This window comes from Mobula birostris, chromosome 15, assembly GCF_030028105.1.
Source record: "Mobula birostris isolate sMobBir1 chromosome 15, sMobBir1.hap1, whole genome shotgun sequence".
Lineage (NCBI taxonomy): Eukaryota > Metazoa > Chordata > Chondrichthyes > Myliobatiformes > Myliobatidae > Mobula > Mobula birostris.
This window is the reverse complement of record NC_092384.1, coordinates 71,417,531-71,435,095: the sequence shown is the minus strand read 5'-3', so window position 1 is coordinate 71,435,095 and position 17,565 is coordinate 71,417,531. Positions and strand designations below refer to the sequence as shown.

At 45.0% G+C, this 17,565-nt stretch overlaps 1 protein-coding gene across 1 annotated transcript in view; it reads right to left on the bottom strand.

Annotated features, from left to right (window-relative positions):
- adamts18 (ADAM metallopeptidase with thrombospondin type 1 motif, 18) overlaps positions 1–17,565 on the bottom strand; it is a 185,436-nt gene that overhangs the window by 66,491 nt on the left and 101,380 nt on the right. The window contains exons 13-15 of the mRNA XM_072279204.1: positions 17,095–17,339; positions 3,101–3,242; positions 1,603–1,729 (exon numbers count right to left, since the gene is read on the bottom strand). Coding sequence (XP_072135305.1) covers positions 1,603–1,729; positions 3,101–3,242; positions 17,095–17,339 — 514 coding nt within the window. The remainder of the gene's footprint in view (positions 1–1,602; positions 1,730–3,100; positions 3,243–17,094; positions 17,340–17,565) is intronic.

The window sequence follows — 17,565 nt, the reverse complement described above, 5'->3', positions numbered from 1 at the left end:
CTCAAGGTGAGGCCTCACCAGTGCCTTATAAAACCTCAACATCACATCCTTGCTCTTGTATGCTAGACCTCTTGAAATGAATGCTTCCTCACCACCGACTCAACCTGCAAGTTAACCTTCAAGGTGTTCTGCACAAGGACTCCCAAGTCCGTCTGCATCTCAAATTCCTGGATTTTCTCCCCGTTTAGAAAATAGTCCGCACATTTATTTCTACTACCGAAGTACATTACCATGCATTTTCCAACATTGCATTTCATTTGCCACTTTCTTGCCCATTCTCCTAATCTGCCTAAATCCTTCTACATCCTACCTGTTTCCTCAACACTACCTGCTCTTCCACCAATCTCCGTATCTTCTGCAAACTTGGCAACAAAGCCACCTATTCCATCATCTAAATCATTAATATATAGCATAAAAAGAAGTGGTCCCAACACCAACCCCTGCAGAACACCACTAGTCACTGGCAGTCAACCAGAAAAGGATCCTTTTATTCCCACTCACTGCTTCCTACCAACCAGGCAATGCTCTAACCGTATTAGTAACTTGCTTTGTAATACCGTGGGTCTTAACTTGGTAAGCAGCCTCATGTGAGGCACCTTGTCAAAGGCCTTCTGAAAATCCAAATATACAACATCCACTACATCCCCTTTATCTATCCTACTTGTAATCTCCTCAAAGCATTCCAACAGGCTCGTCAGGCAGGATTTTCCCTGAAGGAAACCATGCTGACTTGGTACTATCTTGTCCGTGTCACCAAGTACCCCCTCATCACCTCATCCTTAACAATTGACTCCAACATCTTCCCAACCACTGCAGTCAGGCTAACTGGTCTATAATTTCATCTCTGCTGCCTTCCTCCTTTCTTAAAGAGTGGAGTAACATTTGCAATTTTCCAGTCCTCTGGCACCATGCCAGAGTCCAATGACTTTTGAAAGATCTTTTCTAATGCCACCACAATCTCTAATGCCACCTCTTTCAGAAACCTAGGATGCAGTTCCTCTGATCCAGGTGACTTATATACCTTTAGGTCTGTCAGCTTTTTGAGCACCTTCTCTCTTGTAACAGTAACTGCATCCACTTCTCTTCCTTCACACACTACAACATCAGGCATACTGCTAGTGTCCTTCACAGTGAAAACTTAAGAAGCTCTGCTTTAAACATATCCAACAACGTGGCCTCCACAGCCACCTTGTCAATGAATTCTACAGATTGACCATCCTCTGTCTAAGCAAATGTCTTCTCATCTAAAGGGGAATCCTTCTATGCTGTGGCTGTGCCTCTGCTCCTAGACTCTCCTATTGTTGGAAACGTCCTCTCCACATCCACTCAATCTAGACCTTTTAGTATTTGCCAGATATCAATGAGATCCCCTTGTTCTTCTAAACTCCAGTGAGTACAGACCCAGGGCCATCAAATACTCTTCAAATGCTAACCCTTTCATTCCTGTGAACATTCTCATAAACTCTCCCACTGTTGGATACCTCCTCTCCACATCCACTCTATCTAGACCTTTCAAGTCATGTGTTCATAACCCACGTGTTCATAAGCCTGTAACAGTAAAGGAGCTCCCCATGTGTATGTGGATCACTTGTCAGCACTTACCTTGCAGGACATGGCTGAGTGTTACAGCTAACTGTTCCTGTCACAGGTCTTGTGTGTGCTGTACAGAAGCTGGTGTTGACCTGAATGAGGTGGTCCTGCAGACAATAGGCCATGGTCACCATTTTTCCTGCGAAGAAATTAAGAGGGTGTTAATGTTTGAATTAATCCAGCTGAAGATTCACAGAGAGTTTGTAGGTTGATAACCAAAGCTGGTGATAAGCCATTCCACTGGAAAGGCTAAGCTTCTTACGCTAACCTGCCATGAATTAAAATGTGCATGGAGAAATGTGAGTTATAAGACCATAAGTCATAGGAGCAGAATTTGGCCATTCAGACCATTAAGTCTTCTCCACTATTCGATCCTAGGGTTGAGAGGGAAAATCTCTCTTTTTGTCTCATTGCCTAGACAGAGTCCTTACTCTCCAGAAGATCTTACAGCATTGAAAAGGACCAGTTATTCTGCTCTACCTGTGCAAATTCTTTGAAAAAAAAGACAACCCATTCGCCCATTTTCCTTGCCTGTCTATGGAGGGGAAGAACAGTCAATGTTTTGGGCTGATGCCCTTCATCAAGACTGAAAAGGAAGGGGGCAGAAGTTGCAATAAGAAGGTGAAAGGGAGAGGCAGGTGATGCTAAGTGAGGGGAAAAGTGGGTGGGTGGGGAATGGAGTATGAACGAAGAAGCTGTGAAGTGATAAGTGAAAAAGGTAAATGGTTGAAGAAGAGGGAATATGATGGGAGAGGAGAGTGGGCCATGGGAGAAAGGGAAGGAGGTGGAGCACCGGGGGATGCGATGGGCAGGAGAGGAGAGGAGAAGCAGTAAGGGGGGAGTCAGAATGGGGAATGGAAAATGAGAGAAGGGGCAAAGGGACCTACTCTCTAGTCTTCAACATTTCTTTCTTTTTATTTATTTACAGAAACAGCACAGTAACAGACTATTCAGTCCTTGCTGTCCAATTACACCCAAGCGACCAATTTACCGACCAACCCGTACGTCTTTGGGATACAGGAGGCAACCGGAATACCTGGAGGAAAGCCACCCAGTCACGGTGAAAACGAAGAAGCTCCTCGGACAGCGGCGGGAATTGAACCTGGGTCACTGGTGCTGCAATAGCATGCTACGCTACCATGCCTCCCCAACACAAGAGATTCAGCAGATGCTGGAAATCTTGAGCAACACACAGAGAAAATGCTGGGGAAGAGCACAGTGGACCATGAGAAAAGGGAAGGAGGAGGGGCACCAAAGATATGGCTTCTCATGTCAACCTACTAAGCCACTGCATTGAGCTAGGCCTGCGGTAGTGGACCTCGGAGAACAGAGCACCAAAGGAAACTCCTAACCAGCCTGATATTGCTCTGTAGACCATGGGCTACAAAGCAGACAAAGCCATACACTGTGCCTCCACCAGAAAATGTTAACTTTTCTCTCTCTCTTTCTCTCTCTGGGGAGAGCTTAAGAAAAGAGCTTTTTTCTTTAGATGAATGGGAGAGGTACTCACCTCCAGCACACGATGCAGAGCAACTTGATCTCACGACCACCCAGGTGTAGTTGTGCCTCAGCACAGTAGCCTTGCTTTCATTAGCAGATTTGGGTAAAGTGTACTCCCACGCAATACCTGGATTCTTGCCTTGTAACAGGATCTGTTGGCGGAGAAGGGGTGGTAGGGGCAAAGATTGCAAAAGAGGGGGAGGGAATGGGGTGGGGGGGGTTTTAAAGAGATGATGAACAGGATTAGTGTAAATTAATGCTCTCCACCACTAACCCTAACCTGCATGTCTTTGGAATGTGGGAGGAAACCGAAGAAAAAAGCAAGCAGTCGTGGCAAGAATGTATAGTGCCTATAGGCAGCGGTAGGAATTGAACCAAGATCAAAGATCGCTGGTGCTGTAAAGCGATGCATTAAACACTATGCTACCATACTGCCTATTTGGTCAATTGAACTCTAAGCCACAACAACAAGCCTCAGCCCAAAACGTCAACTACTTATTCCTCTCCATAGATGTCGCCCGACCTGCTGAGTTCCTCCAGCATTTTGTGTGTGTTGCTCTGGATTTCCAGCATCCGCAGAATCTCTTGTTTTTAAGACAGTGCATTTACCAGAATGCTCAGATAAGCTCAGAAATTGTAAGGCTGAGATTGATGGGCAACACAATCACTCTTCTCCTTGACCTTTCCTCCCGGCTCCAGAGAGTCCGGTTATCTCTCTGTTTAAATCCTCCTCTGCCTGCGTCCCCTGAAAGAATTCACAGACCGAGATGGTTTTCTCAGGCGCTACTCTGCAGCCTCGCTAAACTCCAACATGCTGAGTCCTCCAAATGGTTATCAGCTCTTCCCAAAAATTTATGATTGGCATTAAAAAAAGCTTGTATCAGCATGTCCTTGTCCCTGATACACGTCTCTCACATCTGCCTTTACATGCCTCTGAATGACACTCACCACAAAATGGCACCCTCTTGACCACAGGATTTCAGTGCAGTAAATTTTACAGCTTTCTAAATCCCGATAAATATGGGTTTTGGTATCGGAATGAGGCACTGTGCTAGCTCTCCCCTCTTGGGTCTGCATTCCTGTTTTTGTTGAGTTTAGCTTCAGGCATAGTGGAAGCCAGAGGAGACAACAAGAATCGTTGGTAGTAAATAATTTGTTGTTCGTTATCAATTATCCCCTCAGGCAGGGGCATTACGTCCATTGCCAGCTGTGCTGCGGATCCTTTTGGCACTCACCCAGTGGTATAGCTGCTGCTTGCGGTCACTATGACGACTGACGGCACCGGTCTAGTCAAAAGGCACCAGAGTGCATAGTGACTCCTGTGGGCTGCCCCCCCCCCCCAGCACATCCTTAGGATGTGCGGGTTATTAGCACACGTGACCCATTTCACTATATGTTTTGATTGCCGGCAGGTGGTAAGAGAGGGCTCCCTCACCCTCAACACTGGTGCCCCTCAGGGCTGTGTACTAAGCCCCCTCTTTTACTCTCTGTATACCCCACTGTGTTGCCACCCACAGCTCCAACCTGCTAATTAGATTTGCTGACGACATTACATTGATTGGCCTAATCTCAAACAGTAGCGAGGCAGCCCACAGAGAAGAAGTCATCACCTTGACACAGTGGTGTCAAGAAAACAACCTCTCCCTCAAAGTCGCAAAAACAAAGGAGCTGGTTGTGGATTACAGGAGGAATGGAGGCGGGCTAACCCCTATTGACATCAACGGATCTGTGGTTGAGAGCGTGAAGAGTTTTAAATTCCTCAGCATACACATCACCAAGGATCTCACGTGGTCTGTACACACCAGCTGTGTGGTGAAAAAAGCACAACAGTGCCTCTTTCACCTCAGTCGGTTGAATTAGTTTGGCATGGGCCCCCAAATCCTAAGGACTTTCTGCAGGGGCACAATTGAGAGCATCCTGACTGGCCGCATCACTGCCTGGTATGGGAACTGTACTTCCCTCAATCGCAGGACTCTGCAGAGAGTGGTGCGGACAGCCCAGCACATCTGTAGATGTGAACTTCCCACTGTTCAGGACATTTACAGACAGGTGTGTAAAAAGGGCCTGAAGGATCATTGGGGACCCAAATCACTCCAACCACAAACTGTTCCAGCTGCTACCATCCCGGAAGTAGTACCACAGCATAAAAGCCAGGACCTACAGGCTCCGGGACAGCTTCTTCCGCCAGTCCATCAGACTGATTAATTCACGCTGATGCAATTGTATTTTGATGCAATATGGACTGTCCTGTTGTACATAATATTGATTACAAATTACTATAAATTGCACATTGCACAGTTAGACAGAGATTTTTACTCCTCATATGTGAAGCATATAAGTATTAAAGTGAATTCAATTCAATATACATGTGATAAATGCATAAGCATGTATAAATTGATCTGAATTTCTATTTTTTAATCCTAAACGTATTAAGGTACCTTGAAAGGACCCTAATATTTATCGATGAAAAGGACCCTGAAGCACATTCACTGTTTCAAAAGGGAATAGGCGCCACAGAAGTCTAGCGGTTAGAGTGACACTCGGGCTTTACGGGGTTCGGAGTTCAATTCTGATGCCATCTTTAAGGAATTTGTATGTTCTCCTCACGACCACGGGTGCTCCAGTTTCCTCCCACAATCTAAAGATCATGTCCCATGATTAGGCTGGTTTTAAACAGGTGGATTGCTTGGCGGAGTGGCTCCTTAAGCCAAAGGAGCCTGTTCCACACTGTATCTCTGAATATATAAATGAATTGATAGATATAAAAAAATAAATTAAATACAGTGGATTCCAGTAAATTGGGCCATCGGTTAATCTGGACAGCTGCTTGTTTGGGACAACGCTTAAAAACAAAACCATATCCGCAACATAGCCCGGATTCCCTTCATTTATTTGGGACACTACGCCACTTAATTGGGGCAGGAGACTGTTGCCGAACGTTTTCTAACTGAAGTCAATCATCTGCATTTTTATGGCCGTTAGACACAACGCCGGGCTTTGAGCAAACAGTTTTTAAAGAGCATCAGTTGCGTGTGCTTGCGTTCAAAAAGCAGTGATTTTTGTCACAGGCACTTGTCGAGAAATAACAGTAAGAAAATGTTTTGCCCACTGTGGTTTCAAGCACACAGGCTGGAAAATGCCAGCAACGGCCAGAGTGAAAAGTTAAATGATTTCACTTCTTCAACGAGTTAGGAACTACAAGAAATTCGAAGATATCGACGATCATCATGAATGTTACAATGAAAATGAAGATTTGGAGGATGCAATCTTGAACAGCAATGTATGATGGCAGTCCAGTATCTGCACCAGGTACCTGCGCTGATTTTATTCATTTCCAGTCGAAAGAACACAATGGATGAATTCCTCCATCGATAAGTATTAGAAATTAATACACAGCTTTATAGTACACCAGTGGTATTGGTCGTGTTCTCATCTGTTTAGTATTTTATTTAAAAGCATAGTTTGGTATTCAGTTAAACGGTAATTTGTCTTTTTTAACTATCTTCATGAAACCTTAGCTCATTGGGGCAGCTGCTTAATTGGGCCAAAATGTACCGATCCTGATTTGCCCCAATTAACTGGAATCCTCTGCATTTGAAGATGAAGTAGTTGTAGGTGCTACAGGAACGTGCAGTGTGGTGAAATGCATTAGGAAGGCATCTGCCAATATTTGAGTAGAGTGAGTTCCTCCAGTGCTCAGTCACTCTGGGTATCTCCTTCTTATCTTTTCATTCATCTGTGCCAATACATAAAAATGTTTAAGCAGATGAGCTGTGAAGCATCTGGCATCATAGTTACATCATCATTATGTGCCACGTTGTATGACGTGGGTGGTCATGGTTTTCCATCTGTCTTTAATCTGATCAATTCATGATTCCTTCATGCTATTGTTCTTCTTTTCTCTTTCCATGACCATGATTGTCTTGGCATTTTTTTCTACACAAGTGGTTTGCCATTGCCTTCTTCTGGGCAGTGTCTTTACAAGACAGGTGACCTCAGCCATTATCAATACTTTTCAGAGATTGCCTGGTGTCAGTGGTCGCATAACCAGGACTTGTGATATGCACCAGTTGCTCATACGACTGTCCACCACCTGCTCCCACAGCTTCACATGACTGTGATCAGGGGGCTGAGCAGGTGCTACACCTTGCCCAAGGGTGACCTGCAGGCTAGTGGGGGGGGAAGGAGTGCCTTACACCTCCTTTGATAGAGACATATCTCCACTCCGCCACCCACAAAATTCAACACGAATTATCATGTGTGTGCCTTCAGGCTCCTCTACCTCCCTTCTGATGTTAGCGACGAGAAGAGGGCTTGTCCTGGGTGATGTGGATCCTTGACGATAGATGCTGCCTTTTTGGGTCATCGATCCTTGGAGACGTCCTGGATGCTAGTGCCCGTGAGGGAGCTGACTGAGTTCACAACTCAGTAAGGTGAACCAGTAAAGTGAGTTGTATTAATCATGAGAGTACTGGCTGTCATTAAAACACACCTGGTGTAGTCATGTCTTCAGGCAGAGTACATTTAAGTAAAAGAGTCAATAAAATGATCTCCAGGTTTTTTCTTGTACAGGTCAATATGCATTTATCTCTTTACAAGAGAGGGCAACTGTTCTGATTAAATCACATCTCAAAGCATCAATGACACACGTCAAGGAGAAATAAAGGATTTGCTTGGGAACGAACGACTGATTACTTGAGAATTTTAAGCCGACAATTCCCATTGGAATATGGATCACTTCCACTTTCATCTATTTTCCTGCATCCTGTAACATCACAGTGCAAAGCTTCAGTGGGTAGTGTTACAGACTATGATAGGAATGCCCTCTTCATCCGCTCACACACTAACATTATCAACTGATGTCCCACAATTATAGCCAAGAGAAAACATTATAATCGTCACAGCTCTCTTGGTGAAGTGGGGGTTGGGGGTGGAATTCACACAGAAATCTTAAATCCAAATGAGTCCAAGGTGGGAGTGAGAACCCTCAGCTGAATGAATAAGCCTTCTAAAAGAGCACTAAGGCACTGGGAGAGTTCAAAGCTCAGTGGTTTCTATTCCTCTTTAACTTTGAGGTCAAGTGTTCTCGCCAGGTATTTTTATTCGCCGCACTGGAGACTCTAACTTACTAGGGCCGCTTCAGAGATTCTCTGTCTAGCAATAACTCTTGACCACTTGAGATGGGCGCGCAGGATATACACGTGAGGGTGACACGTTTGGATACTGCCTGACAAATGACTTCAGACACGGGGCCGTACTTGAGAGGCGGGGCTCTTGATTGCAGCATTATTACCTGGACACTTGTACAAACATTAGCCTTCTCCACAAGGCCCTCTAACTAAGCAATAGCTACTGATTGAGGTCACAATGCCATCAACGCCTCAATGTGCCCCCAGGATTAGTTTCTGGTTCTGCTGGCTCCCGCATATTTTAAAGATTATTACACTTTTTTCACAGAAAGTAGCCACCTTAACTGAACTCCTATTATACACAATACAGAGTCCAAGGTAGCAAGATTGCCAAAAAAAACATATACAGTACTGCGCAAAAGTATTAGACATACACGCGCGCGCACACACACACACACACACACACACACACACACACACATATATAGCTCCTAAGACTTTTTGCACAGTAATATATATTGTCTTTCCAGTTATCAAATAACACTTAACACGACTGAGCTAATACAAAGCTAAGTACTCTTATTTCTGCTTCCAAACCAACTTCCTATTTTAAACAATATGCAGGACTGTGCAAATGTCTGAGGCATCCTAGCTATATATACATGCCTAAGACGTTTGCACAGTGCTGTAGCGGGTTCCCACCAGACTCACGTTGGGATGTCGCACCTGGATGTCTACTGTCCCAATAACTTTGACTTGCTTCACATTTGAGCCTTGCAATGTGTCCACACATAAAAATAGGGAGACACGGTAACGTAGCAGTTTGCGTAAAGCCGTTAATTCGCCAGACACCTGGGTTCAGTTCCGCCGCTGCCGGTAAAGAGTTTGAAGGTTCTCCTGCGACAGTGCGGGATTGCTCTGGCTTCATTCCAAAGGGTTAATGGGTTAATTGGTCACATGGGTGTAACTGGGTTTGTTGGATAGGATAGGCTGGCTGCCACGATATATGTCTGGAAAACTTAAAACAGTATAGCAAAGCAACAAGCCCTTCAGCCCCCGATGTCTGCGCTGACCATGATGCCAATTTAAACTAATTCCATCTGCCAGCATGTGGTCTATCTCCCTCCATTTCCTGCCTCTTTATGTCCCTGTCTAAAGGTCTCACAAATGCTGCCCTCGCGTCTGCTTCCACCAGTGTGTTCCATGCACCTATCACTTTGCATTTAAAATAAAGACTCATAAATTCCCTTCAAACTTCCCTCCTCTCATGTTAAACCTTTGTCCTCTAGTATTTGACATCTAAGAAAGATGCTACCCTGTCCAAGACTCTCATGATTTTACTCCATATTTCTCTTAGATTTCTCTTCAGCAGGTACTCCAGAGAAAACCCAAGTTTGTTCAACTTCTCTTTATAACTCCCACTAACTTATCCTTGCAACATCCTGGAGAACCACTTCTGAAAGGGAGAGGGAGAGGCCTATTGAAACTTGCCACCTTCGATCAATTGTTCATTCATTATATGGTGTGTTGTATGCCGTAGGCGAGCGATCGTGGTCTTTCCATGACCATGATTGTTCCTGGTAAATTTTTCCTCAGTGGTTTGCCATTGCCTTTTACTGGGCAGCGTGTTTACAAGGCAGGTGAGCCCAGCCAATATCAACACTTTTCAGAGATGGTCTGTCAGGTGCCAGTGGTCAAATAACCAGAACTTGTGATACGCACCAGATGCTCTCATGGCTTCACGTGACCCTGATCAGGGGGCTAAACAGGGGATACACCCTGCCCGAGAGTGACCTGCACACTGGCGGAGGGAAGGAGCGCCTAACACCACCCCACCAACTTTAATCATGTGGGAAAATCATGAAGTCTAGTGGTATCCATGGAAACACAAGGCCCTTCAAGACAAGTGGAATCCATTGGAAATGTACAGCATGTGAGGGCTGGTTGGTATCATATGGCACTTTGGGGCAACCATTCCTACCTGCACCTCTGCTTCCTGTCACCGTCAAACATAGACATCCTCTATTACTGAACCTCCCCGACCCCACACCCACCACCTTTGCCAGTGATGTTGATCACAGGCGGAAGCCATTTTCTCTGGAGCACCAGAAGGTATACATATCTACTAGAAGTATATAAATTTATGAGAGGGATGGATACAGTAGATAAGAGTTTCTCTTCCAGGATGGAAATGTCAAATACTAGAGGACATAGGTTTAATGTGAGATGGGGAAAGTTTACAGGAAACTTTTGAGGAGTTTTTTTACATAGTGAGGTAGGTGACTGGAACACACTTGCAGTGGAGGTGGTGGCAGCAGATACAAGAGCAACCTTCAAGAGGCATTTAGAGAGGGGCATGAAGAGGAAGGAAATGGAGGAAGATAGACCAAGTGCTGGCAGTTGGATTGAGTTTAAAATGGCATCATGGTCAGCACCTACCTCGTGGGCTGAAGGGCCCTTTTCTGTGCTGTACTGTTCTGCGTTAGTGAAGGCAGAGAGCAGGCTCAAATGTGAAGTGAGTCATGGCTGTTAGGGCAGTGGAACTCATCCAGAATGAAAAATGGAATATCCATTTAGGATGGAGATGAGGAGGTACTATTTTAGCCAGAGTGGTGAATTTGTGGAATTTGTTTCCACAGGCAGAGCGAAGGCGATTCAAGTTTAGTCAGGGCATGAAGGGATGGAGGGAGGGGGGTACAGGGGAAGGCGGGAGATTGGGGCTGAGAGGAAAAATGGATCAGCCATGATGAAATGGAGGAGTAGTCGATGTGTCAAATGGCCTAGTTCTGCTCCTACATCTTTTGGTTTTGTTGTCTTATTTGCACATCAGCTACATGGGTCATCTTGACGTTCTCATTGTCATCTAAAGATTGAACCTTACACTCAGCATTCAATAGCCACTTTCTCAGAAAAAAAGATTGCAATAATCCTTGTCTAATGTGGGGGCTCTCTGAACCTCTACTCCCCTAATCGTCAGTTCAGAGCCTCACCAACAAGGCTCCCTCCAACTCTCTGAACGTCAGGTTTAAACACTTGGGCCGAGTCTCACTCAATGTGTCATAAGCACAGCACGGCGGCACAGCTCATAGAACTGCTGCATTGCGACGGCAGTTTTGATTGAGGTTTCTTTTGCAGGATGTTGAAGCATCTGTGGTGGCACAATGCTAAAGCGGGTAGACTGCTGCCTCGCAGTGCCAGGCACTGGCTCGTTCTGATCTCGGCTGCTGTCTGCCTGGAGTTACTGTGACCTTGTGAAGTTCTTCTGGGTCCCTCCATCCCACATTCCCCACTCCCCCACCCCAGTTCCTCCCACATTCCCAAAGAGTATGGGACACATGTTTTCTGATGATTATAAACACAAGAGATTCTGCAGATGCTGAAATCCTGAGCAACAAAGACAAAATGCTGGAAGAGCTCAGAAAGTTACGCAGCATCTATGGAGTTTCGGGCCGAGACTGGAAAGGAAGCCAGAACAAGGTGTTATTCTCCGCCACTTGATTTCCTCCAGCACCGTGTGAGCATGTGCATCTCTACTGAGTGTCCTCGTCTACTCCCTTGTTATTAAATGATGGCGGGTCCCTGTCCAAGAGTTTAGTCTTGGCACAGTCAATGGCAACTGCCATTACAAACCCCCCTGGCTCCAGTTTCACGATCCTTAAAGAACAACATCTTTGGCATCTCCGCAAGGGCTGAACACATGTTTGCTGCAAGCATGTATTCTGTGGTGGAGAAGTTACTATTGCCCTGGGACCTCAACAGATCCTCATTTTACTTATACTTGGAGAAACAGAGTGCAACAGGCCCTTCCGGCCGAACGAGCTGTACTGCCCAGCAACCCATCTGTTTAACACTAGCCTAAGTACAGGACCTACTAACTGGTATGTCTGTCGACTGGGGGAGGTAATCGGAGCACCCAGAAGAAACCCACGGAAGAATGTACAAACTCCTTACAGATGCCACCAGAATTGAGCGCTGAACTCCAACGCCGCCAGCTGTCATCGCGTTGTGCTAACCACTAGGCTACTGTGTCGCCCCGTGAGGCTTATTGGGTGGTAGGGGGAGAGTTTATGGAGAACGTTTACACGGAGAGCACAGTGAGATTAATGGGACACAGTTTCACTTCCTTGACAAATCTACTCTTATCCCTCACCGCTGGAATCAAATATCACTCCAGCCCTTTGCCACTGAAACAAGTTCCTCTCTGCCATTCCACTTACATGAACCGCCATCCTTGAATTACTCACCAATAATGAGAATTGACATTTGCTTCTGACACCGAACTGATATTTATAGCTTTATGCCTTCCTCCCAGTGTAACTCTACTCTGGGAACAGTCAGCACCTATGGACTCTCTTGCAAGCACTCTTCTTCTCGTGTTCTTAACATTTATTGCTTATTTATTTATTTTTTAACTTTGGCATTTGCACAGTTTGCTGTCTTTTGCACACTGGCTGTTTGTCCATCCTGTTGGGTGTGGTTATTCATTGATTCTATTGCTTCTTGGATTTACTGTGTACGCCCACAAGAAAATAAATTTCAGGATCGTATATGGTGATATACAGTACTGTGCAAAAATCTTAGGCACATATATATAACTAGGTTGCTGAAGAGTTTTGCACAGTGCTGTAACTTCAATTTGCTGCTTGCAGTTTACAATTTACATTGAGAACTGACAACTGTTTTTAGTTTGAACTACGATCTGCTATTTTCACATAACTGCAGAATACTCTCTAACAGCAAGCACAAAGGTATCGAGCTCATCAGGGAGCAAACAGCATTGTTACTTACAGTGCTGTGCAAAAGCCTAAGGCACCCTAGCTAAGTATATTTATGCCTAAGACTTTTGCACAGTACATTATATATACTTTGAACTTTGAAACTCTAACATTGATACAGGGCACCCACAAGAACAGACCACATATTTGATGCAACAGACTAAAACTCTCCGTCTTCCAGCTGCTCCACCCAACACAACCAAGAAACTGCCTCCCTTTCTTTAGTCCTGTCTGTTAGATTGTAGTTGGACAGGGCCCAAACTCCATACAGAGTTGCCAGTGGAACTTGATCACTGCTGCTGCACTATTAGTCCCATCAGGGCGAAAGACTGTTGATGTTTCTGTCTGTTTCATCATCTCCCTGAAGGGAGGACCAGGACTGAGGGGCAAGGTGCTGTCCAGTTGCACCACACCCTGATTAATATTACTTCTCTCCTCTTTGGCCTGAACCCCACCCAGCACACATAAGATCCATTTCTTCAAAAATCGTGGGTTTTTCCCCTTAACTCCACAAGCCTAACAAGATTTCTCCTGGATTCTTGTTCATCCCTGATTTCAGTCACCAACTATGCACATAACTGTCAAGAATCTAATGTCTGGAACTCCTGCTCTGAATCACTTTTCTATCTCTAATGTGTGTGTTTTTTTCTACAGCAAAACCACAAAACCATAAGTAGAACAGGCCATTCGACCCAAGAGTCTGCTCTGCCATTTCATCATGGCTGATTTATTATCCCTCTCAACCCCATTCTCCTGCCTTCTCCCTGTAACCATTGACACCCTTACTTATCAGGAACCTATCAAGAAATACTTAAGAGGGACCTGAGTAAGATGGCGACGTGCTCAATCGCAGTGGCTTCTATGCGGCCAACTGAAGGTGTTATTGTCTTCTTTAAACGTATTTTTTACGATCACAAGACCCCGCAGGACATTAAGAACTTAACGCACCGCAGGTTTACCCCATGCTCTTTGGTGGAGAAACTGAAGGAGCTGAACCTTGTGCGGCTTGTGCTGCTCCCTCGTCTGAGATGCGTCAGAGGCGTCGGTGCACGAAGGCGATATGCAGTCAAACAGCGATTGATCGTCTCAGTCACTTTTCTTGTGAGCGCAAGACCCTGCTGGAGATTGCTCATGTGGATTGCGGCCAGTCCAGTTTATTGATTTATTGGCAGGCGGCAGAGGTGAGGCAGATAGCGGGGAAGCTGTGCGAGGACAAGACCTCAAGCCGCGGTGTCGCCTGCTACAGTTGTCCAGGAGAGAGGCGTCGGAGCTGGTGTGCTCCATCGGAGTGCCGAAGGCAGTCTGGCGCGGCCTCTGAGCTGCTGTTGGTGCACCCCCTTCACTTGACAGAAGACAAGCCTATTGTGTTAGACTGCTGCAACGTTCATGGACTCAGGGTCTTAGACTATGTATTTTTTTGTGTGACTGTATTTTACTGCTATCTTACATGTGCTATTTGTGCCTCTTGATGTGTATGACTGTTGGTACTATCTTTTGCACCTTGTCGCCAGAGTAGAACTGTTTTGTTTGACTGTATCCATGGGTATTTATGTGTGGTTAAATTATAATTAAACTTCAACTTCAACTTAATTAACCTCTGCTTTCAAAATACACAAATAACTTGGCCTCCACAATCATCAGTGACAAAGAATTCCACAGATTCACCACTGTCAAGTTAAAGAAATTCCTCCTCAGCTCCATTCAAAAAGGACATCCTTGTATTCTGAGGCTATGTCCTCTGGTCCTAGATTCCCCAACTATGGAAATCTCAATGTCCACAAAATCTTTGATCACCGGCTTCAGATATGACTTGGCATTGAATTTTGTCCTATCATATACCCTGACAGACCTCTTATAAATTAAAAGATGAACTCTCGATCTCTCAGTCGACCTTGTAGCTTATTTTTTGACCTGCACCAAATTTGCTCTGTAACTACAACACTATATTCTAAATTTGTTTTTCTTCCTTTTTATTATCCCAAAGTACTTATATATTTGGATGGAATACAAATAAAGCTTTTCACAATATTTCTGTACAGGTGGAGATCGTGCATGATTGTATGTGTGTGGTGTGTTTAATGTGTGTGTGTTCATGTGTTTCTGCATGCAGACATATAGGTGTTAATGTATACACAAAGTCTGTACATGTCTGCATGTGTAAGGATGTGGCACGTTTCTGTAGTATCTAGTGCAATCGCTTTATATCAGCACCGATCATTGGGGGAATACTATCAAGCTGGAGGTACAGGAACACACATCAAAGTTGCTGGTGAATGCAGCGGGCCAGGCAGCATCTCTAGGAAGAGGTACAGTCAACATTTCGGGCCGAGACCCTTCGTCAGGGCTGGAGGTACAGAAGCTTGAAGACCGACATCTCAATGTTCAGCAGCAGCTTCTTCCCCACTGTTATCAGCTTCTTGAATCAACCTAAAAAATAAACCCTAATTCTACCTCAGACTATATTTCCTGAAACCTGCACTCAGATTTACTTTTGTTTATTTCGCTGTGTAAGTTACCTGTAAGTATAATTTAGGTTTAAGTAATTTATGCATGTTGTATTAGTGGGGGAGCCATACTAAGATGAGGAATAACTATCATTCCGTGCTGAGACCACTATATTAGGGCCCGAAGGTGGCGACACTGCAGGCAGCCCTCAGCACAGTCCTTGCTGACTTGATTTGAACCAAATAATGCATTTCACTGTCTGTTTCAAGGCACGAGTGACAATAAAGCTGTTCATATCTTAGAAGCATAAAAGTGCAATTTATGTGGATGTACGTCGTGTAGGAGAGTATGTGAGTGTTCATGCATACATAGATGATTGTGTATATGTGCCTATGCACATCTGTGTGTTTATATGTGCATCTATGTTCGTGCGCATGTGTGTCTTGGTACAAGTAGATTTGACTGCAGCCACGTTTATCAATCAAGTTTAGCAAAACTTATGAAAAGAGGCAGATATTGCAAATACTAGTTTAGGAAAAATATAATGTATCAGAATAAGCAAAGCTGCTATCCAAAATACATGTCCATAAGATACGGGAGTAGAAAGAGGCCATTTGGCCCATCGAGTCTGCTCCACCATTTCATCATAGCTGATCCATTTGCCTTTTCAGCTCCAATCTGCTGCCTTCTCCCGGTTTCTATTTATGCCCTGACTGATCAAGAATCTATCAACCTTAAATATACCCAAGGACTTGACCTGCTCAGCGACTTGTGACAATGAATTCCACAGTTTCTCCACACTCTGGCTAAAGAAATTCCTCCTCATCTCCATTCTAAATGGGTGCCCTTCTACTCTGAGGCTGTGTCCTCTGTTCTTAGACTCCCCCACCATAGGAAACATCCTCTCCGCATCCACTCTACTGAGGCCTTTCAACATTCGATAGGTTTCAGTGGGGTCACCCCTTATTCTTCTGAATTCCAGTGAGTACAGGCCCACAGCCTCCAAACACTTCTCATACGATAAGCCTTTCAGTACTGGAATCATTTTTGTGAACATCTGCTGAACCCTCTCCAATGGCAGAACATCGTTTCTTAGATAAAGGGCCCAAAACTGCTCATGTGTAACCAACAAAAATCCCACAAACCATTCATTGCTACCCCTTGACTGATGTGTTTCCCTCGTCTGGCCCCCAATTAAAAATTCTTCAAAGCACTAACGTCAATATTTTGTAACCTGTTGCATCCAATTAGACTCTTCTTTCATCTGCCACAATAAGATGAGGACCCAGCCATTACATCACACTGTCTGGGATTTTAATTCTCATTCTGAATGAGAAATAAAAGAAACCACAAACAGTTCCTTTTCAAAGCTGAGGATCTAATGATGAAAATACTGCGCGCGGGACACACATCACCCTTTCATTCCAGCATCTCTGCAGTGATTAAGTGCCGGCCATTTAGAAAACTTCCTCGCAGGGGAAATCGTTCTCAGAAAACTGTGATGGGCTGTAATTAAATTAAAAGCTGGGAGGAGAGCTCCCCAGTGGCACCAGTCCCACTGAAACCCCCAGCCAGCTGCCAAGCTGTCACGGGTAATTTTGTGGCACACACAAGTGATGGAAGCGAACAAGAAGAGGGCATAAAAAAGGACTCACTTCAAAGACGAGCGACTCATTAGTCGGACCGGCTGAATACAGGCTCTCGGGTTTGTCAAAAGAACGCTGGTAGCTGAACTGGGCTCCCGCGAAGACGAACTTCCCTGGCCAGTCGACGGTCCAATCTCCGGTCAGGTGGTACTTGCCCGTCAGGTTGCGCACGGCCAGGTAACTAGTGGAGATCTCCAGCTCGCGCACGTGGATGTTGCGAGCCCCGGCGGGAACAGTAACAACAGCGTAGTACTCTTCAAGGCAAAGGGAGAGGGGTGACTTGGGGTGGAAAGCAAGATCATTCAAACATCCAGAAAGGCATGTGAGTTAGTAGGTTAATCGGTCACATCGGTGTAATGGACGGCACAGACCCATTGGGTCAGAAGGGCCTGTCACTGTGCTATACCTCGAAATAAAATAAAAACATTTATCAAAGTCTTCTAAATGTGTTCTCTGTATTGTGATTCAGAAGCATGGGAT